The 23824-nt window shown below is 48.1% G+C and overlaps 1 protein-coding gene across 1 annotated transcript in view; it reads right to left on the reverse strand.

The window, feature by feature from the left end:
- Positions 1-23824, reverse strand: part of LOC147660951 (pannexin-1-like) — a 219489-nt gene that overhangs the window by 20078 nt on the left and 175587 nt on the right. The window contains exons 4-5 of the mRNA XM_086951414.1: positions 20254-20897; positions 2686-2766 (exon numbers count right to left, since the gene is read on the reverse strand). Coding sequence (XP_086807540.1) covers positions 2686-2766; positions 20254-20897 — 725 coding nt within the window. The remainder of the gene's footprint in view (positions 1-2685; positions 2767-20253; positions 20898-23824) is intronic.

The following is a 23824-nucleotide window of genomic DNA, read 5'->3' on the forward strand; positions in this document are numbered from 1 at the left end:
GGCTTTGCTTCTTGTAAATCCCTTCCCTTCCCATCCAGATTATTGCTGACAAATAATAGATTACACTTTGCCCATAGATAGATAGATAGATAGATAGATAGATAGATCGATAGTTAGCTAGATAGATAAATAGATAGATAAATATATTGCATTTACTCGTTTTCATTCATGCAATTGAAAAGCTTTCTATTAACTAATAGTTACAGAAGCTAAAATGAAGCCAGTTAATTGGGGGGACCATGATATTTGGTCATTTAATGTCAGCTGTAGATGATGGATCCCCAAAAAGTGTCATGTGTGTGCATGTTTATATATGTGCTGATGGGATTACCAGGTATTCGTTCACGCAGCTCTCTGATGGATGTCACATCATTTTTTCTGAGTACCCAGATAGACCATGCAGTCTGTGTTTTCTCCTTTGTACTGCCGGTCAACTATGCAGCATTGGACCGTGTCATGTCTGTGCATGTAACTTGCATGATCAAGGTAACTATTAGCAGCAATACTACGTGTCTCTTGGACCTCTTTCAAGTGCTCGCCGTCCTTTTTCCCAGCCCCCGCTCCAGGGGCGGCAATCTGAGGGATAGCCCCGGGTGCCACAAGCTCTAGCTAAGCTCCCTTTAGTTACCATATAGGTAAAGTAGAGCAGAAAGAATGCAAAGATGTAAGTTATCTACTTCCAAATCTTCTCTGCAGCACCCCAATAACCCTGAAGGAATTCATATCCTCATATTTCGTTAGTATGGATCCGGTCGGTGTAGCGAAAGAGGCAGATATTCGCTCATGAATTGACTCTGAAGTCAGCTATTGGATATGCAGTATCTAAGATTTCTGACATTTGAGGTCAAGGTATTTAGCTCATGCACTGAAATTTCTTCCATGCAAGCCACTTATTTCAACATATGGGACACGGTTTCCACAGCAACTGTCTTCAGTGCTGAACCTACCTTCCCTACAGTGAGCTAGTATTCATGAGCTGTTTCATTGGGCAGGAAGACTTAAGGACTTTTCAAATGGTGAGGAAACCATCGAAAGAAATATCTGGTCATGAGCACCCATGCTGCAGAGGCTTGCATAAGTTATGTAGGGAGACTATTGTAGCTTTAATGTACCACACAGCCTATGCTTTCTATAAAGTAGTCTGTCAGCAATAGTCTGTGTGAGAGGGACATAAAGTGTAGGGTGCAGGTGCCATAAGGCAAGCTCAGGAGATTATTTGCAAGCTAGAAATCGATCGTCCACAGAACCATGCAATAAAGCATGCAACAGTGCAGGGCGGTATGACAAGACTATGGGGCATAATTGTGACAATATCATGCAGCACAGAAAGTCACCTTGCTGCGTTGCGTGATAGGGAAAAGGAAGGTAAGTGCTTTATTTAATATAGTACACAGCATTCTGTCTTTTCCCAACACTGGTGCACAATGTGCTGCCTAGTGCCAAAGCAGGAACCCTTTCACCATGGTGCAATGGCTCCTGTGTTGTACGCCGGATTGTTTTTGGGGCACCTTCCTGCACATAAAAAATACCATGAGGCATTTTCCTATCTCCATGCTACTGCTGAATTCAGCACACATTGAAAGAGGACGCAACAAGGACAAATAAGGAAAATGCTACTTACCCAGGATACATCTGTTCTTGGCACATAGAGCTGTTGAGTCATATGCTGTGTATCACCGAAAGGACTTGTAAACAATGGGATTCTATCAATGTGAGTGGTGACTAATTTTATATGATTTTGTATATTCTCTAAACTCATGGATACACTGCAATTTGAAAATCAGGCCTCTCTGCGAGTGGCAGAATGAGGGCACTGTGTGTTTTTAAAATACCCCTCACACACTATGAATCCCATAGTGTCATTCTCCCATCATTGGGGTCTTCCAGTCCCTCTACGGGGCGGGGCGTGCTTCGACCTTCGAGTGACGCGGGAGCACTTATATTTTTGACAATAGGCTATGTGATGTGATGAGGATAGTGATATGTGTTGGGACCTACCTCGTGACTGGAAAGACTTCTTAGAAGAAAAACAAAGAGCAAATATCCGGACCCTACATTAGATGGCGATCTATGCACAGCATATGATCTACAGCTCATATGCCGCGAACAGATATTTCTCCTCATTACGCCTTACCTGGGAGGCGTGGTATTCCGACGCAGTCCTAGGTTTACCACTGATGGTAAATCTGGGAATGCAGCAAAATCCTCGGGTGGTGCATGGGAACACCCATGCACCACACATGGAACGCCTCGCTGGGGCAGAGTAGTGCAATGCATAAATTTGTGCTGCGTCGCATTCCTTTGTATTTAACAAGCCACACAAGGTGGCCTTGCGTGGAAAATCTAACTTAAGAGTTGTGGCGCTCTTGTGCCCTATTGCATGGTGCAGAGGCGGCGCAACTCCTACATAAATATCGCCCTATATTCAGCTTTCTGGGGAAGCCTTTAGGAAAAGAATTTCACCAATATATTTAATTTGTGGTGGAGTGGGTGCGCAGTCCAGAGACAACACATCTACCATTAATAGATAAATATGCTACCAAGGCAATGTTGATCCTATTCAGAATGAAAACACCTTTTCCATATCAACACTGTGATGTCCTAAAAAAGAACCTACTCCGGTGACAAGTTCCTCCTAAAACCAAAATGTGTTTCTTCAGAAAGGAATGTTGATCCCTTACCCACCTTTATGCGATGCTTCATCATTGGGTCCACTCTTCGCCTTGGTCATAACGCTTTGTGGGATGATCAAGACCTCTTGAATAGCTGTTGGATGAGAATGGAGAGGGTTTACAGTAACACTATGGTTATTTGGGGTGAAAACTATTCGACACTGAGGGTGGGTGTTTTAAAATATTGTAATAGGAGTGCCTTCGTAACATAAGCTTAAAGACTAAATTAACCGAGGGCTATTAGGACTCTAGATTAATCGTCAGTAGCCTTCTGCACTTCAGTTGACTAAAAAAGGTGATGGATATACATCAGGACAAACCCATGGTGTGGAAATCATCTACCTTCTCTACCTACTAGTGTAATGTTATGTGCGTGGGGAAGTAAAAAATACAGGTACAAAATCTGTTGCCAATCAAAACAGATGTGCTTTATCCTTGTATATTTTTTATTAATACTCTTTTTTTTGTGTGTGTTATACAACCAAAAAAACCATACAATTCTTGAACAATAAGTTCTCATGGTGGATAACTATTAGCAGACCTGCCTATGGTAGGGTTACAGGTCTTGGACTGAATGATCTATTCGATTTAAGCAGCCCCCAAGCTGAGCAAGTTGTTTAATTCAGCTTATTTTGAAATTATTTGGAAATGATACTACTAATGATCCCATAAACAACTACAAATCTAATGATGTTGATTCAGACATCCCTGGGTTTTGTAAATTGGTTAATCTAAACATGAATATCTATACAGTATTCTTCTTTAGGAAGGTCTCTTTCTGGCCTCCAGTATTTTGCTTTCCCCCTTTTGTCCAACAATGCCCATGCGTATCAACCAATGCTTGTATGAGGGTATTTGTGATTTATTCCCGGTATTTTTAGGTCTGACGTTAGCCGACACCTTTTGATTTGACTAAAATTATATATATAATGTACTTACTTATAAGGGCTTTCAACCGGCCATCTTCATCTATCGGTCTGTAGTGTCATTCACATTACCTCCTCGTTAGTCTTCCTCGCCACATGAGTTACATAGTGAGCATCAGCTCCACGACAGAACCCTCCAAAGCAAAAAAAGCCTCCCACCCCCTCCCAACATGGCCGACCAGTCACACCTGACCTCTATAAGAGGCGGACCGGCCCAACCAACAGCCTGTTTTTTTTGTTCTGCGCGATTCTCTCCAGAGGCGCTGTACAGGTAAGATGGGCCGGCGTGAGCTGGCCCTTGGGTTTTAGGGTTGAGGATCCTGCTTTAGCGGTCCCTGGTGCCTTATGCCTAAACCCCCCCCTCCTCTTCCTTCCCCCGGTCCTGTGGGGCCGGTTAGGTGCTGCTATAGCGTGCCAGGGGTTTACAGGGGGGGGGGGGGCGGCCGGGGATGTGGGGTGTTTGGACATTCCCTTGTCTCCCCAGGTCGTTACTGATGGGCCCTGGCCACTGTGTGGGCTTTTGGGTCCAGCGCAGGGTGTTGCAGGCTTGGGGAAGATACACCCTTCATATGTATGTGTTTCTTGTACTCCTGGGCTCAAGCTGCTCCCCTGTTTTGGTCTGCGTTGGGCTGACTCTTCATAATCTGTTTCCGCCTGAAATCTGCAGAGTTTGTGCCACTGGAGGTTCTTGCCTCGTGCCTGGCTTATTCCGCCTGGATTTGCGCTCTACCTTCATTCCACGAGTTGTGGACGTGTACGCTGGCTGCACGTTTTGATTTGCCGGCTCTAGGCTATTGTTAGGTGGCTCAGTTGTAGAGCGCGACGTGCTGGAGCCTTGCCTGGGGCGGCGGCGTTTCGGCGAGGCGATGGGTCTGCAGGCACACGGCGTGTAAAAGGGCCGATTTCCCAGCTTCTAGGCTGAGTGACGCAAGGTCGATCCCTCGCAGGGGTGCACAAATATAATAAACGGGGGCGGGCTCGGTCCTACCTCATATGTCGGCGGGCCCTCGGGGGCTCGGCTGTCCGGGTCCGGGTGCTCCCCTCCTGCATCTCGGTTTCGCTGCGCTGGGCGCTGCCGCCTCCCTTCGTGAATTTTGGCCCCTACGGGCCGCGGCGGTTTGCCGCGCTGGAGTTGGCTCCGAGCGCCTCCCGCCTCTCGGGGGCGGGGTTTGGTTGCCACCAGGTGCGACCGATGAATTCCTTCATCGGTCTTGCGCGGCATTCTCAGGCTGGCTCTGCGATTTGGACGCGGCGTGCACAGCGCGTCTGTCTCCTTCTCGGAGGGTCCGGTGTTCGATCCTCGGTGAGGGCATTTTCGTTTTTGTGGTCGCATTGTTTGGGTTTTCATTTCCCATTTCTAAAATGTTTTTTGTGTCGACCCAGAAGTGCCTGGCGCGCTCTATTGGTGCGCGGTACAACGTGGGGACAGTTCACTTGTTTCTGTTTTCCCTTTCTGGCGCCCTGGGGGCCCGTGTTTTCCACATGTGGGGAGGTGGGCTGTGTAGTCGGTCCTGGACTCGCCCTGGGCCGTCTGGTTGCGCCGGACTCAAGTGAGTTTGGTCTGCGGGCCTTGCGCGGCGGGGTACCCTGCCCCCTCCTCGCCTCGTCTCCCTCTCGGTGGCCCCAGTGGGGGAGTGTGGCCCAATGGTTGGAGCAGCAGACCCTGGGGCTGTGGTCGGGCCCGGGACCTGAGTTCGGTTCCCCGCCTCGGCGGGTATTGGGGTCGGATTCGTCCACGGACCTGGTAATTCTCGCCTCGGTGCCTATTCCACTCATGGAGTCCCAATCTGCGGCTCTGGGCAGTAGCTTGCTTTTTCGCCACATCGGCCCCCACAATGCTTCGGATGCCTGGCCTCCGCCTTGGGGGTGTCCGGGGGTGGACGCCTCGGGGGGTTAGCCAGGATGGGGTCCACAGCAGCTTGCGTACGAGCGCCTTGTGCCCTTGCGGGTGTGTAGTGCGCTATTCTTAAATCGTGTTACGCTACTGTGAAGTTCGGCATGGCCCCTGCGCTGGGATGACACGCTTACTTCGTGTTTCGTTCCATGGTGGGGCTTGCTTTTCCCTCCTGCGGCGGTGGTTGTTCCCAGGGTTTCTCTGGGTGCGTTCTCTACGCATGTCTCCGGACTCCCTTCCTCTGCCTGCGTCCGTTGTGAGGTGGATAAGGGCGTGGTGGAGGTGGGCTTTGTCACCTTTGCCGCACTGGTGGCCGCGAGGCTGGCTCGGCCGTCTGGTCTGGCTGCGTCCTCGTCGGCGGGGACGGCGTTTTCGGCGTATGGCCTGCTCTGGCTGTCTCCGGTCCTTTCTATTGGGGCCCACTCCCCGGGGTGCGGCCTTCCTTCGGACTCCTCGTCCGCCTGTGGGTGAGGGCGTCCCGCCCTTGCTTGGGCGGGGTCCTTCGGCCATTCCACCCGGATTTCAGGGTGTCGGTCTTCACGGGGTGCGTTGAGGTTTGGCTTCCGGGCCCGAGTTTCGGCTATTCCCGGTCTCATACTGGTGCTGCCGCTCCCTTTTTCGCCCCTAGTTCCTGGCTTTCGGCCATCTCACTCCAGGGGGTTCCCTGGGGGGGGGGGGGGGCTGTCGCCTCCGTTACGTCCCGTCTTGGGACGTGGCTGTCACGGTTCTTGGGCTCTTCGGGCTTGCTGGCCGGTGTCCGGTCTTGCTGGCCTTGCGGACTTCCGCGGGGCCCCACCTTCCCGGCGGGTTCGTGTACCTACTCCTTCCCTTGTCTAAACTGAGGGGTTTTCTGGGACCATGGGTTGGCCTGTGAGGCCGGACTGCGAGTGGGGGTTCCCACTCTCGGTTGCGGGTGCTTCCGTTGGGCTTGCCTTCTGGCCCGGGGGTGGGGCCTGTGCTCCTGGCCCGCCTGGTGGGTCTTCTTCGCCGGGAGGGGGTCTTGGTGTTCCCTGTCTGGAGGTGTGATACGTCTCGGCCTCGTCTTTTTCATGGGTGAGGCTTCACGTCAGGCGGGGTCTCCCCTCCGTCGGCTCCCTGCTCTAGGTGCGGTGATCCCTTCGGTTCCCGTCTCGGGCTTGTCCTCCTTCGGGGGTCGTGTGCCTGGATCCGGTCCTCCCCTCTGGTTCGGTCAGGGGGGGGGGGGGCGTCCTTTGGCGCCGGGTCGTTTGGGGGTCGTTGGGATCTCCTGCTGTCTCACAGCTCCTCGTGCTTCGGGAGTTGCTGGCAGTCCTCCTGGCCTGCCGTCTTTTGCACCTTTGCTTCAAGGTCCCCATGTCCTGGTCGGGTCAGTCGACCTGGCGGGGTGGAGCGGTGTCAGCCTTCAGAGGGGGTGCAAGGTTCGCTCCTTTTGTTTACTTTCTCGGGGGTTGTTTTCTTGGGCGGAGTCGTCGGTCCTGTCCCTTCGGGCTGTCTTTCCCCCGGGGTCCGACTATGTGGAGGCGGTTCGACTGAGTCGGATCTTTCCTTCGTTTCCTTGTCTCGTCCTGGCCCCGGTGGTGTTTCGGCGCCTGGTGCCTCGACTCGGTCTGCCTCCAGTGGTTCTGTTCGCAGACGGGGACTCGGCCCTCCTGCCCAGGTTCTGCTCTCTCCTCCCGGGTCCGGGGGTGTGGCGGGTGGATGCCCTGTCATTCGCTTGCCCTTTCGGTCTGCTGTGCGCGTTTCCCCCGTTCCCACGGATACCACGGGTCCTCTGCTAGATTCGCTTGGGCAGGGCCGGGGTGCTTCTGGTGGTTCCCGGCTGGGTCCGCCGCCCCTGGTGCCCTCTCCTTGGCGTGCTGGCGGTTCAGGCCTACTGGCCGATCCCGGATCTTCTCGTTCCGTTGTTGGGACCCCCGCTCCCGGAGTCGGTGTTGTGCCGGCTCTATCTCCTGGCCTGGCTCCATCTGCAGGCCTGGTTCTTGGGCGGATGACGCTGCTTGCTCGGGGTTGTTCTTCTGGGGTTGTGGTTTTGCTGCGAGGCTCCCGCGGGTCTTCCACTTTCTCTTCCTGTGCCCGACACTGGGTTTCTTTCTCGCGTTGGTGCGGTCGGCTTGGTGCTGACCCCGCCGCCGTGGACCCCTTGCGGGTCTTGGATTTCCTGGCTGTGGGGTTTTCCTTGGGCTTGGCCCCTTCTTCCCTGAGGGCCCTGTGGGCTGTCTTGCGGGCCTTCCGCAGTCCGGTTTTCGACGGGCTGGATTCCCTGGTGGCTCGCTTGGCTCCGGAGTTGTTTTCTCCGTCGCCTTCGGACGCTCTGCCTGTCTCCCCCTTGGGATCTCCCTCTCGTTCTGTGAGCACTTCAGGGTCCGCCCTGTGAGCCCCTGGCCTCGGTGGCTTTGCGGTTCCTCACCTTTACGGTGTTTTTTTCCTGGTGGCAGTGGTGTCTGCTGGGCGTTTGGGCGTGCGGGGGTCGTTCCCCTGCTCCACTCCCTTCTTGCGGGTTTTGCCGGACAGGTGGTTTCTCCGGCATGTACCCCGTTTTGCTTCCCAGGGTTCCTTCCCTGGTGTTCGGGTCTCGGGAGGTGTCATTTCCTTCCTTTCCTCCCGTCGCGGATCCTTCCGTGTCCTTGCTGGTTGTCCGGCGTGCTGTTTTGGTTTCTCTTGAGCGCACGTCTTCCCTTTCCCGGTGGGATTGCCTGTTTGTGACTTTCGGTCCATTTCATTCGGGCCACTAGCCCTCTCTTTCCACCTTGAGTCGCTGGCTTACACAGGCTATCGTCCTTTCCTATGCTTCGCTGGGTTCGGTGGTTCCGGCGGGGGTCCAGGGTCGGTCCACGGGGAGTGTCTCTGTGTCCTGGGCCCCCTTCAAGGGTGTCTCCACTGTGGTGTTTTGTCGGGCGTCGACGTGGTCGTCCCCCCACTTGTTCATGGAACTCTATCGCATTGTCTTGGGGGGTGCTGTCCCTGGGGACTTCGCTGGGGCCGTTCTGAGTACAGGAGCTGCGGCTCTTTTGTTGGCCCGTTCTTGTCTTTAGGTCTTGATTCAGGTTTCCTGTGATCCCTGTTTTCTTTTCATTTTTCTGATTCAACCTTGTGTTGGTTTCTCTGCATCACCGTGTAGTGCTGTTCTTATGGTGGTCAATGAAGCCTTGTTGGCTTGGGTATTTGCTCACTATGTAAGTCATGTGGCGAGGAAGACTAACGAGGAGGTAATGCCCCGGTTACTTACCGGTAATCTTCATTACTCCGAGTATAGTCTTCCTCGCCACATGAGTTCCCTCCCCCCCTCCCTGTCTGGCTATCGGCTTCATTGTTTGCTTGGTAGATCAGGCTGTTGGTTGGGCCGGTCCGCCTCTTATAGAGGTCAGGTGTGACTGGTCGGCCTTGTTGGGAGGGGGTGGGAGTCTTTTTTTGCTTTGGAGGGTTCTGTCGTGGAGCTGATGCTCACTTTGTAACTCATGTGGCGAGGAAGACTATACTCGGAGTAATGAAGATTACCGGTAAGTAACCGGGGCATTTTTGTTCCACCCATCAAAGCATATAGCATGGGTCAGCCCACTTCAGCCATTGGCTAACATCACTCTGAATGACAGTATTCTTCCCTTTTACAAGGAGCCCATCCACATAGAATGTAGTTCTTTTCAGTGGCAACTGGAAATTTAAGCAGGTGGGGAGGCAGGCTACACACGCGCACACATACAAACATACACATACACACCCATCTAGATGCACACTCACTCACACCCATACTTTTACAGGTATGCATACATAGACCCACCATTCACAAGCACACATGCATGCATTCACAGCAAGCACAAACTAATACTCATACATTCATGCATGCATACAAACATGCACTCACGCACAAACAAAACATTTGAAAATATAGAACTTAATGGGCGGAAAGGATGATCTTGGTGGCTGGAAGTTCCTGGAGATTGATACTGACTGAAGGTCAGCCAGTGAGAAGAGTCAACAGTCCCTTACTCTTCACAGAGTGGGAGGGAGTCAGGGGAGTTGTTGACCTCACCCCACCCAACCCAATCTGTGACGAGGTGTCACTGATTGACACTTGGCCCTGGACACTTCATGGCTTAAAACTGAAGCGTAAATGTCTAAGTCTATCTGTAATTTACCCCCTCATCATCACAGGGAACTACTTGAGGTGCTTTACAAAGCTGAAGAGTTCAAGCCCACACAAATGTGAAATCCACAGCCAGGCAAAGCTCAGCTGAGGCAGGGCCTGTATAGCATCTGGCTGCATGACCTGAACATAAGGAGTGTCTATCAGGCTGACCTTTTGTCAGCCTGACAGACACTCTTCATCTCTGCAACAAGGTGGGGGGAGGGGCAGGGTCACCCTGTCCTTCAGGACGGGCCGCCCCTGGTTCCCTTATCTGCCACTGACTATTTGACAACATGTGCTTTTAGAGACCCAAAAATATTTTGCTCTCATAACCAATGTTTTTTTATTTCAGATCGATGTGGTTCCGGCAACTTCAACAATAAGGTTTTGCAAAAAACAGATGTGTATCAGTGTGTTTTTGCTGTGAATGGGTGGGTTCATGTGCTTTTTAATGTTGGGTGTATGTGTGCATGCTTGTTAATGTATGGGTATGAGTGAGTGTGAATGTCGATGGATAAATGTGAGTATGTATGTTTGTGTGCATGAGCTTGAGAGGGTATCGATTGCTAGTAGGGGACTTCTTCATGCCATTTGCACTTTGATTTTATTTTTGCAAAGTACTTAAGAGCTTCGCTTGTTTTAATAGTGGACCTGCCGCTTGTTTTTAAACTGTTTGCCAAATATTTTTATTCTGTGGGCTTACCTACTTTTTGTGTGTTCTGCTACGCCCTGTTCCACCGCAGCCCTTCTGGGCTGTTTGAGTGGAGAGTGGACCGGCTAGGCTCAAGCGCTCTCTCGCCTGGCCATTCATAGCGGCCATTATGGGGGTTGACACTCTAGCTGCTTATACCGGTGCTCCTCCCCTTCCGCATTTAATCAGGGGATGGCGCTGACACTTAGAGCTTGAGAGGGTATCAGTTGCTAGTAGGGGACTTCTTCATGCCATTTGCACTTTGATTCTATTTTTGTACAGTACTTAAGAGCTTCGCTCGTTTTAATAGCGGACCTGCGGCTTGTTTTTAAACTGTTTGCCAAATCTTTTTATTCTGTGGGCTTACCTACTTTTTGTGTGTTCCACTCCACCCCGTTCCACCGCAGCTCTTCTGGGCTGTTTGAGTGGAGGTTGGACCGGCTAGGCTCAAGCGCTCTCCCGCTTGTTCATTCATACCGGCCATTACGGGGGTTGATGCTCCAGCTGCTCATACCGGCGCTCCTCCCCTTCCGCATTTAATCAGGGGATGGCGCTGACGTGCAGCGGGCGCACCTAAGGCAAGTCCGTCTGCACCCATCAGCATCCCAGAAGCGGCCAGCGCCAGCCACGCTGCCCGTCCATCTCCAGGAGGGGGGGCCTGCGGTATACCAGGGATCAGCTGTAGGCTCTTTGCCGTCAGTCCTGCTCTCAGCAAGGGTCCTGGGATGTGGCAGCCTCCCACCATACCATATGTCCAACTTGTGGCTTTAAGTTGGGGGGCGGGCCCTGTTGTTTCGACCCCTCTTAATTCCGCGTCTCACTGCGGTCTATCTATTTCCGCTGCACTAATTAATGTCCGGTCTCTTAGGAAACATCATGTTGACGTCTTTGACCTACTTGTCGACCGTCCTGTTGACCTGCTGTTTATCACAGAGACCTGGCTTGACTCTGCGTCTGATCCTATTGTCACTCTAGCTACTCCTGACGGCTACAAGTTCTCTAGAGTTGATCGCCTAGAGGGGAGTTGGGGCGGAGTGGCCATTATTTACAAGCAGAAGTGGGACCTCTGCATGGGCATTGCTAATTCATGGGGCAACTGTGAGTCTTTGGACTTTAGTATTTGCTTCTCAGCCCACTTCACTATGGGAAGCTCTTTGAACTATAGGCCCCCGGGTCTGGTGGGCTGTTTTTCTGGAAACATGGGATGCTGCTGTCATCTCTAGAGCCTTGAAGTTCACTCAGTTTATGGTGCTAGGAGACCTTAACATCCATTTTGACCAGGTTCACAATAAGGACTCACTTGATTGTTTTGAGTCCTTGCACCTGGCTCAACTGTCTCAGTGGGTCAATGTGCCTACTCATAAGGCAGGCCATATATTGGATCCTATATGCACCAACTTTCCCATTGTAGTAGAGGAACCATGTTCGGTTTCCTGGTCCGACCACTGTATAACATATTTCACTTGGAATGTCACTAATTGTGAACCAATAGTACGCACTTATGTTAAGCCAGCCTTCTGTAAAATCAACCCTCTGGCGCTCAGCCAAGCCCTGGAAGTCTTTAGGCCTTCACTTGTGGGAAATCTTGAGGGACGACTTGCGGAATTCACTAACTGGGTTTGCAGTGCTGTGGATTCGCTTGCCTTGCCACCTTGTCCAAGACTTTCCAGGGATTCTCCATCTAAGCCCTGGTTCACCCCAGATCTTAAAGTGTTGAAACAGGAGTGTAAAATTCGGGAGCGGATGGCGCTGCAGTAAATACTGTTTGAGGGCAAAGCAGAGGTTTCGCTCGCAACAAAACATCTACTATGATGCAATAAAACAGTCAAAGAGGGAATTCTATGCCTCTCACATTGAATTAGCAAAAAATAACGCCAGAGAAACCTTTTCCATTGTACAGAGCTTTACATTCCCGGCTGCTCTTTCTAGGGAGTCCAAATCTACGGACACTTGGTGTGAGAGCCTTTCTAATTTCTTTTGGGATACAATCTTGGCTATCCAGGCGGCATTTGCCCCCTGCAATATGGACACCAGAACTGTGATGGTGTCACTACCAGCTGATCCAGAGCATTCTCTGCATACCTTCAGGCCTGTGGACCTTTCGAAGTCCCTTAAAATTCTCAAGGGCCTGAAGTCAGGCTCCCCTTCGGATCCCTGCCCAGCAAGAATGGTAGCAGCTGTTGCCGAGACCATTAATAACGAGGTCAACAGGATTATCAATCTCTCTCTTGAGGATGCCTGCGTACCAGAGGCCTGGAAGCAGGACAAGATTCTGCCCCTTCTAAAAAAAGCTGTCCCTTGATCCCCTCATCCTAGCAAACTACCGGCCCATCTCCCTGGTAACTGGCTTAGCCAAGGTATACGAGAAGGTGGTGAATAGACAACTCACTGAGTTTATGGAGAGAGAGGGTCTGCTACATCCAGCCCAGTCAGGGTTTAGAGCCTCCCACAGCACAGAGTCTGCCCTGGTGGAGGTGGTGGAGTCAATTAGGGATGCCGGAGGGAAAGCAGCGTTGGTTCTGCTTGACCTTTCGGCGGCATTCGACACTGTCCCTCACTCCCTCCTCCTATCGAGGCAAACAGAGATTGGGGTGTCAGGCGCAGTGTGGGGTTGGCTCTGATCCTTCCTAGAAGGACGGGTTCAACAGATATGGCTTCCTCCATCCTCCTCCTCTGCTCAGGTAGTGGCCACAGGGGTCTTCTCTTAGCCCCTTGCTTTTTAACTTCTATGTCACACCTCTGGTATACCTAGCAGCGCAACTTAGGGCTAAGGTCATGGTATATGCTGCTGACACCCAGCTCCTTTTTACTTGGGACAAGAATGTGGACTCGGTTTCTTCGGCCCAACACTGCCTTTTCATTGGCTAGCTGCTGCACAACTCAAGTGCATTGAAGAAAAATCAGAGATTCTGCTCTTCGGGAAGTTCCCTCTGAACTTCAGAGATATTCTTTGGCCTCCTGAGTGTCCCAGTCCCACCTCTATAGGGAAGCCGGCCATGAACCTAGGGGTGTGGTTCGAGGAAAATCTCTCCTTTGCCACACAGATTAAAAAACTTGTGGGGACCTGCTTTGGGATTTTGACATCTATGAGCAAATTTCTTCCACTTCTACCTATGAAGGCGAAGGAGTGTGTTATCTGCGCTCTTATTTTGTCTCAATTAGACTATGCCAATGCCCTTTATGTGGGCATTCCGGCTTACATGCTCAGGAAACTTCAGGTGGTCCAGAATGCAGCAGCCAGGCTCATTTTGGGGATTCCAGACAGAACTAGCATGAGGCCTCATTTGCGCTTTTTGCACTGGCTGCCGGTGGTTGAACGGGTCAAATTTAAATCCCTGGTCCTGGCTCATCGTGCCCTGCATGGGTTTGGCCCCTCCTATTTACAGAAACGCTTTGCCTTTTACACCCCAGATCATCATTTGCGCTCTCTGTCCGAGCGCCTGGCTCTGGTCCCTCACTGCCAACGTCTGAGGCTTGGAGGCAGCTCTTTGGCAAGGAAAGCAGCGGCAGCCTGGAACGCTCTTCCTCTTGTACTTTGGAATATCCAAAATCCGTGCATCTTCAAGAAGAATTTGAAAACTTTTCTTTTCGCCTAACTATCTGTTGGTTACTTCTCTTTGCTCCGCGCCGGGACACTTTCGAGTATCTGCGCACGTTACAAATTTAAATAACATAACATGTGTGGTCCGCTCGTCCCTACTTCAGTCTGCTCAAATCACTAGCTGCCACTGGCAAAAACCTAAACAAAACAAAACAAAGTCAAAAGGCTCGCGGTCATTGCCAGACCTATTGGGTTTCTAATGCTTGTTTATTAATGGTACAATTCCAAGTCATACGGAGAAAATTCCCTTCACTTTGGTGACAACTATAACAGTCAGTTCTTGAGCTGCACTGAGGTGTAATAGAGTCTGTTAATCAACAAGTCAGGTCAGTGTTTGTGGTGCCTCCAACAGCTCCCTCCATATTACTAAGTTTCCCTAAGTCTTCCTCCCATTTGTCCCTCAGATTCAGAAGAGTATTATGAGTGTTTCACGTTAGTGTTATTTTTGTTTTGGAGATAAATTCCTTCTTCAAGCATCTCAATGAGAATCTGGGGACTATACTTTGGGATAAGCTCTGGTCAAATTTGACTCCCTTCTAGTGCATGTCTGGATTGCAGGTATTTTGTAAAATTCTAGTTGATGTAATTGAAACTCCACTCATGGTGTGCTGAACTCTTAATGTGATCTTACCCTAAATGTCGCTTAGAGTATATATTCGTATGCTTTAAAACCTGTGAGCTGAGCGGTATGTTACAGACTGTGTTGCCCTTGTTTCACAAATAACGATGTAAATAGGAGGACCCCCTAGGAGATGGGAAGTTCTAAGAGAAACAGGAAAACCTTACTGCTACTCATGTGCTATGTCTCCCTCTCAAGTGAGCCCGCCACACTTAGATGGGCACCTTACTTTTTACATATTTACTTTAAATGTTGCCAATTGTCTAAGATCCGCATCCTGAAGCATGTTGTGGGTGTCTGAATAGCCATTATTGGTTTCATTTGACTATTATTTAGCAAACATATGTTTCCAAATATTAAAAAATCCATATGCTGCAACTTGATTGAATAGAACTATCTGAAACTTCCACAAGATAGTAATGGCAGACAAAAAATATGAGAAGGAAATAAGGAAAATATGTGCTAGAGATCAGCTGGGCAACCCATGCAAGAAAATGTAGGAGCCTATATGGTTTAAACAGCTACTCTGGCTGATGTTCGTGGAAAGGAACACAATTATATACCAGGAACTGTATACAGAAGTCCTTATGTCATTGGTGTAGGTCACAGAACACCACTGCGGCAAATCAGGATCACCAGCCCATTTCCACAGTTTGGCTCTATGGAAAAGTGATCGACATAGCACAGTCATGCAGCTCCCGGCCCTCCTTCCTCTGGGTTGACCTGGAACTCTGCACAGTAGCTTCTGGCAAATGAGCAATCAAAGCTGAAGAGCAGAGCTGTCTGCACTGCTGGCCCCTGTCATGGAGGTGTCTAAAGAAATTACAGCCTTAGGTCTGTAGTGTGGCTCATGTACGCAGAACACTATGCTGGAGTCAGGTTGGGGAAGTTGGTCTCGAGGGCCTTTGGATTATAACGTGGCACCAGACAGGGATGCCCGTTATCGCCGCTCCTTTTTGCCATGGCGATAGAGCACTTAGCGTGGCCCTCAGAAAGGAAATGGCAGGCTTTGGGATCACGTTTTGAGAGGTTAACCATGTGGTGTCTGTGTATGCAGATGACGCACTCATATACCTACAGCAAACAGTTGGAGTGATACCGATATTATTAGATATTCTTGGAAAGTTCAGAGAGTTGTCAGGGTTGTGGATTAATTCCGGGAAATCGAAACTGCTCCCATTTGGGATCCTAGCTTCGACTCCCATAGAGGGACTAACAGAGATGGGTTTCCCCTGGGAAGTGGAGCACCTAGATATGGGGTTAGATTAGCGAAGACAGCTGAACAGTACTTGGAGCAAAACATTTGGAGAGAAATCGAGGGACTACGCGCATCGGTGCAATTTTGAAAGGAGCTGCCCTTATACCTTATGGGTAGAATCGCTATAAATAAAATGATTGTCCAACCTAGGTGCCTATACAGGATGCAGCACTCTTTCTTTAGGATCCCTCAACAATGTTTTAAAATGCTAGATAATCTCCTTATAGATTTATTATGGGGCACCAGGCATAAAAGGGTTAGCCTGACCACTCTTCAGAGAACCTAGCAAAATGGGTGACTGGAGGTTCCTTTTTAGGTCTCGCGACCTATCGATGTGCGCAAGCGCATTGAGCGGAGCGAGAACTCAAGTGGCGAAAACATCTTCAAACCAAAGGGCTTTCAGCCCCGCGGTTTTCATGCAGTTCGCGTGTACATGCACGCGCATCGCATGCAAGCCCAGCCCAGCCTCTCGCATTCCCAGGCTCTCCCGCCCCCATCCGGCATCAGGCTTCTCCTCCCCTAGCAGCACTCCTCCCACACCAGCAACTCCCCCTCTCAGACCAGCACCTCCCCTCTCTCTCACCGCAAACACAGCCTTGCCCTAGCAGCACTCCTCCCACACCAGCACCTCCCCTCTCTCTCCCCGCAAACACAGCCTTGCCCTAACAGCACTCCTCCCACACCAGCACCTCCCCCCTCCCACACCAGCACCTCCCCTCTCTCTCCCCGCAAACACAGCCTTGCCCTAACAGCACTCCTCCCACACCAGCACCTCCCCCCTCCCACACCACACCAGCACCTCCCCTTTCTCTCCCCGCAAACACAGCCTTGCCCTAACAGCACTCCTCCCACACCAGCACCTCCCCCCTCCCACACCAGCACATCCCCTCTCTCCCCGCAAACTATTGCCTCTCCGTGTTCTCTTTTCGACTTCCAGGTGCCACCGCAGCCTAAAGAATTGCATAATTGTGGTCACAGTTCTGGATCATAATTCCCATCTGTGTTGTACAGGTCTAGCATCCTCCCCTCACCCATGGCCCCACTTGTTCTTTCATTGCCATACATTACTTACTGTAGGGGGAATATGTTGCTGTCCTCCGCACACTACTGGTATTAGAGCTCTGGTAGAAAATGGATTAATAAGTACGAACCGCCTGAGATCACACTGTGCCCTAGACCCAGAGTCGCCAGTTGAAGGCGGCTGATTTTTATTAAAATGTCTACCCTTTTGTGCAGTGTTGTCACTTTAAATACAGCTTATTTTGTCCACTTGTTTAGCTCTTTTCTGCATGCGCGGCTCAAAGCACATTGAAAAAAATACAGTAGATTAACTTGAGCTTCCACACAGTAAGCCGCCCTGCTCTTCAAGCTTCGCTGCCAAGAATAACTATACCAGTCTATTCACCCAGGAGCCCCAAAATGCACGTTGTGCAGGAACAAACCAGCCCTCTAACCAGGCTGTAGACGGGCCAACAAATCCCATTGTAAATAGCTTTGTCATGCGCCTTGAAAAAGGGCCGTTTCGAGTCGGAATGATCCCTCCTGTCCGGTTTAACTGGCATCGCGTTTCTGTCTCACGAAAACTAGCCGTAGGCGAGGAGGGAGGCGGTGCCCACCCCATCACCTTCTGTCTGCTATCAAGCCCTCTATCCGTCGGACTCGGACATTTACAACCTGTGCTGAAGGGCCATAAAACACCCCACTCCACTTCAAAGCGGGCACAAGGTTAATTCTTCAGAGTTGAAGGCCATCCCCCACCCACAGAGTTTTTTTTGGGTTCCTTTTCAACACGTAAAAACAAATACTGAAGAGGTCCGAATCACATCAGCTACTTCATTTCATGCTTATTTTGTTAATTTACTTGTTGTATTTTTTATGTCGAGCATACATGGCCCAAGCGCATTAGAGTCCTTTACATGAGCACAAGTTTACATTGAACTTTTTTGGAGGCATGGGAGGTTAAGTGATTGGCCCAGAATCACAAGCTGTTGAACCGAGGCCAGTATTCGAACCTGCGCTGCCATTGAGAAAGCTGGCAACTCGGACCACTAGGCTACATCTCCTTAATGGTGGCCTCCAACTAAGACAATTAGCATAGGTAAGGGTCGATGGCTCATGGTTACACAAATTAAAAGAAGCTTTCATGGGGACATGAATAATTACTGATAGCAAATGACCCAAGTAAACGGCCCACTCTCTACCTCTCAATATTTACCTGCCTCTACAATTTAAACACCAGAGCCCAAGACTGGCTAAGAGCACCAGTCTGATTACTGATGCACGACACCAAAACACTTCTCCACAGACCACACTGCAAATACAACCTCTTTCCACCCAAGCAGTTTCTCGCTGTGTAGCATGCTCCTCTCCATCTATGTGCTTCAGCGTCTCACAAGTGGTATGAAGCGCTATACAACTCGAATATAAACACAAATAGGTAATTAACTTTCTTTGGCGTCTCCGAAATATTTTTTTTCAGATTTAAGGCACTAATTAAAATCATCAAACATGTAAAACAAAAAAAAGTAAACAAATGCCCCATTCAAGAAACACTTCTGAGGACACCTACTTACCAATAACAAACAAGCACTGGCCTTGCCAACAGGTCTCGCAGTAGGAAAGTTTAAGCTATTGCTTTTGTAAATTACATTTTATATTTATATATCGTTATTGGCATTGTCAATAACAATATATAAATATAAAATGTCATTTACAAAACCAATAGCTCAAACTTTCCTACTGCGAGACCTATTGGCAACGCCAGTGCTTGTTTAGAATATTTCTGTATGGCATCACAGCTACAGCACGCTGTGTATTGGATGGAGGACGACGGAAACTGGGAAAAAGGTCTGCTGGCGGGGACCTTTGGAGAAAGCATACTCCCAGAGCTGTTAATGATGGGAATATGTGTACCTCATTAGACATGTGGCGGAGATATGGGAACTCATGATTCAGAGGGTGTTGCAAAGGGCTCCTTATGCCCCGGATATGTCCTTATGGGTGATTTGTCCATTTTGTCAAATCTCTGCATCTATGTCGGAGCGCAGATTGCAGGAGGGGGGTGGTTTGACCATGGGGGAGTTATATGTCAATAAACAGTATACCTGCGAGAAAGCAACAGAAACTTATGGTTTGGGCCGGGACAATTCCTACCATATGGGAAAATAGCCCTGGTGTCCAGGGAGGTGTGGCCCATGTTCCCAGAGGAGCCCCCGACCTCTCACGTGTTACAGACAATGATAGTTATGGCTAAGGAACGGAGATGGGTGTTGCACTTATATTGGGCAATCCAAGAAGATATGACAGTCCAGGCACTCCCGATTCAGATGAGGTGGGACGAATTGACAGTGGACCCCATAACGGACAAAGACTGGATTAAGATTCATGAAGGGGTTAAACAAGTGAGCTCAAACACCCGCTTTAAATTAATACAATTTAATTTTGTTCATCAGAACTTTCTCACCCCAAGATATTACATAGAATTTACCCAGACTGGTCGGGGTGCTGTCCGAGATGCGGGGAAGAGAATGCTATTTTTATACATATGGTATGGTCCTGCTCAGAATTACAGTCTTATTGGATGGACGTCCTAACTGCTCTAAAGGAGGCGACGGCGTGGGCAATAACAAGGGAGATCCAGGTAGTGCTGCTAGGCTTATTGCCCAGACCTAAAAACAAAAGGCTCAGTAGAAGATTTGTTCTTCTGGGGTTGGTATTGGCAAAACATCGGATAGCTATATGGTGGTTGAACCGCAGACAACCACGAGTGACACAATAGATGCCAGATATGAAAGAATGGGGGACGGCTGAGGTTGTGCGAATGCAGCAAACTAAGTGTGATGAGAAGCTAGAGGATGATTTACAAGCATGGAGGGCAATATTGAGAGATTTCCAAAGTGACGAACCCCGTGGACACCCCAAAGTGGGGATACGGAGAATGATAAGGCGGGGAGCAGGCCGGACGGGAACTTACAGGAATAGTAAGATACTTACCCCAGGACCTACAGTCAGTACATCACTGCAGAAGTGGGAAGAGAGAATGATACATGGGAAGGGCGCAACCAGACATGGAAGGGAGGGGGAGTCTAGTTGAGGGAGGGGGAAACGTTTCTTGTTCTTTTTTCATAGCTTTATCATTGGACATTTGGAGAATATGACTCAAAACGGCACCTTGAGAGGGTGGCTGTCAACAGGGGTAGAAATGATTCACAGGTTTTTTTTTTAATACTAAATTATACTATGATGTATATGTATACCCAGTACTCGACTCCTTTTACAGGTGTCTTTAGAATAGATGAGCATTATTATACGTATTCGGAAATATCTATTTTGTATATGATGCTGTGTTTTCTATTAATAAAAATATGTAAAAACAAAAATACATTCCCATAAGTCTATTCCTACTGGCGCAACTTACTATTTTGTTACAATGCATAAAAGGAAAACATCCTCTACCACTTTTACACTTCATCATACTTCTTTCACCTTACCTTTCAGATCAATTTTATTTTCAGAAGCCGTTCCAGTTTTCTGCTCAATGTTAAGTTTTGCATCCATCTTTAGCGTTCCTAAGCGGGTTAGCATTTGAACAGTATCAAATATTTGTCCCCTGCCTTTAATATTCTCTAGAACCTTGAGGCATTTGTAGGAAGTAAGTTCACTAATGTTTTCTTCAAGGAACAGGAGAAAGAGACTCAAGTCATCATAAAACTCTGAATGGAACTGAAGGACATCGAATGCAGGTAGAATTTCATACACTTTAAGCACATCAGACTTCTTTCTGAAAGGCTTGTATATACTGAAGAGGACCATAGGCATCAGAATCACATACACAATTAAGTTAATATAGCTGAGAAGCTGGAAGACTCCAACTGCAATAAGTTTGCATTGAATTAATGCAGGAAGCGAGGTGTCATTCTTCAAAATCCCAGTTCTGATGTTGCACGTGAACTCATCAGTCAAAGAGAACATAGTGATGTAAAATCCTAAATAGATGGACGCCAGCAGGACAACAAAGAACGTCAACAGTCGACAGAAGAGATACTTGATTATTAGATTGCGGGAACCTTTCTTCGTCTTCAGATACTGCTCCACCAAGGGATATTTAGAGTGGCTTTCTGATATTTCCCATAAACTAAAGGAATATGAAAATAAAGTTATTAGACGGTATGCAATCTTTATTTCCTATGAGACAGGCACATTTGCGAGGTTCAAAAATGTTAATCAATGTCTATTTTTTATTAAAATATTATATTTCAGATTTTCTTAACAGTAGTACAGACCAAAGAAAAGTCAACAAGGTAAATCTATTATTATGTAATAATCTATATGACCCATACAAGAGATACCATCAGGATAAAACATGACCAGAGAAAAAGACATAGTTCAAGCATAAAAGTCATTGAAAGCTAACCACACATCATCATATCAGTAAATTTGTCTCAGTGTATAGTTTCAAGTTAAAGCTCAGTTTACCCCAAAATCAAAAATTGAATCTTTTGTGTTGGGAAGCTATGGTCACTGCCCGCTGCTTATGGATGTGGGACAGATATTTCGTTATAGGATATGAGCATACGCAAGGCAGAGAAGGATCTATAGCTTGAAACATTATCTCCATTATTAGAAGGGAGCTTGGGTATGGGGTAGTGGGGCCGTGGGGGTGCTGAGGTCTGATTTGATGACTCAGCATAGTGTGTACAGAAGTTTGTATAGTAGAATCTGGGTTGAAAGGCAAGAACAGTATGGGGTGTCTGTACCAGCTGATGGTAGGGGCAAAAGCTGAACTACTTAATCCTCAATTATATTACTACATACTTAATTTTAATTACCAGAGGAGCAAGTGCTTTTAGTGCTTTACAGATAAAACTCAGAAATGTGCATGAATGGAATGTTTTGTCTATTAATTAGTTTTAAAATAGAATTCAAACCGCTTTTGGAATAGTTATGGCATTTATTGACAACTAGTCTTTGGTGCTGAAACAGGCACACTGCACTCAAGATAATCTCCCAATATTCCGCGGGAAATAAGCACAAGCTCATATATGTCCTCTATTCGGGGCCTAACAGGTGAGCGGTTCTTCCTACCAAAGGCTGTCCATTATATTCCTATGATCCTCATGCAAACCCTTAAATATTTTGCTTGTAGGAACCTCGGGCCGATTCACAGAACTAATCTGAGACAATCCTAAACTTACTACTATTGGTATTCACAGAAGGCATTTAGTAGTAGTAAAGTGAGTATTATGTCTTGAGTTAGGATTTTGTGTTAAGTTAGGATTTTGTTTTAAATTAGTATTTTGTCTTAAGTTAGCATTTTGTCTAAAGTTAGGATTTTGTCTTAAATTAGTATTTTGTCTTAAATTAGTATTTTGTCTTAAGTTAGGCTTCTGTCTTAAGTTAGGATTCTGTCATCATGATCTTCATCAGGGACTGGATGAGCCACAACCATCTGAAGTTGAACCCGGACAAAACCGAGCTGGTCCTTACCGGTGGCTCCTCCAGTCCCTGGACCTCTTCTTTCTGGCCCTCTTCCTTAGGTTCCCCGCCCACTCCCTCTCCTACAGTCAAGACCCTAGGCATCAAAATGAATAATCACCTCACCCTTCACTCACAAGTCAGCTCTGTCGTCTCTTCCTGTTTTCTTACTCTTCGTACTATCTGCACTGTCTCACGCTTTTTCTCCCCCTTGGCACTAAAGTTAATCATGTCTGCCCTTGTGATCTCCCGGTTGGACTACGCCATTGCCCTGTACAACGGCATCCCGGCCTATAGCCTACGAAAACTTCAGCTTGTGCAAAACCAGGCAGCTCGGTTAGTGTATGGCCTTCCTCGTTCCCTCCATTCAACGCCACTTCTGAAGGCGCTACACTGGTTGCCTGTCCGGCAACGTTCCCTCTTTAAAACCGGCTGCATGGTCTTTCAAGCACGCCAGGGATCAGCCCCTGCCTTCATCTCTTCCTTGATAAAAGAATATGTCCCCACCAGGGAGCTCCGGTCATTGTCTTAATCCCTCCTACAGGTACCCCGCTTTAGGAGGAAGAAGTGGGGAGGGTCCAACTTCTCATTTCTGGCACCTACCTTTTAGAATTCCCTCCCCGACCATCTACGTTCGGCCAAACATTACTCCCTCTTCCGAAAGGACTTGAAAACCTTTTTGTTCAGCCAAGCATTCCCACAGTATATCCTGTTTTTATCTCTTTGCCTCAGCTCTCCATGCCTCCAAAGCGCCAAGAAACCGTTGGGTGTACGCTGCGCTATATAAATATTTTAAATTCAAATTCAAATTCTTAAGTTAGGATTTTGTCTTAAATTAGTATTTTGTCTTAAGTTAGTATTTTGTCTTAAGACCAAAACATACTAACTTAAGACAAAATAATAACTGTAGACAAAATACCAACTTCAGACAAAATACTAACTTTACTACTACTAAATGCCTTTTGTGAATACCAAAAGTAGTAAGTTGAAGATGTTGTCTGAGATTAGTTCTGTGAATCGACCCCTCAACTTTAGGCCCCTTTTGAGGCTTGAGACCTGTATACATGACTTGGTCCTCATGTGATCCTGTAAAATGGACCCATTCTTCTATTATGTACAAACTTGTAGGATTACAAAAATAGGCACATTTGTGCAATGAACGTGAATACTGTAAAATACCTAAAGTAAATTAATGTAGCACCTGACACTGTTTACATCTGCCCTGGAAATTTGTGAATTGTATAGACCACTATAAATCTTTGAAATGCATAGACCTATATCTACATATCTAGAGAGTATGTTAATTTGGCACAGAGTGGTAAATCTGGAGCTGCTAGGATGAGTCCTTTATCCAGATAAGAAAAACAGGCAAACTCAAAATGTATGAGATATGAGCTAGAATTATGGTAGACATTCGGAGACAGTAATGGAACAGGAGGGCTGTATAAAAATGGGGTTACCAACAATTAAGGAAGCACTGGACTTCAATGAACTGAAATGCGGAAGTAAACATATTATACTCTTGGTGACCATATTCCTCTTTACTTGGGGCGCTTGATTACTACCACACTGCAAGAATGTCTTCTT

This window comes from Lissotriton vulgaris, unplaced genomic scaffold, assembly GCF_964263255.1.
Source record: "Lissotriton vulgaris unplaced genomic scaffold, aLisVul1.2 SCAFFOLD_1007, whole genome shotgun sequence".
NCBI classification, from domain to species: Eukaryota; Metazoa; Chordata; class Amphibia; order Caudata; family Salamandridae; genus Lissotriton; species Lissotriton vulgaris.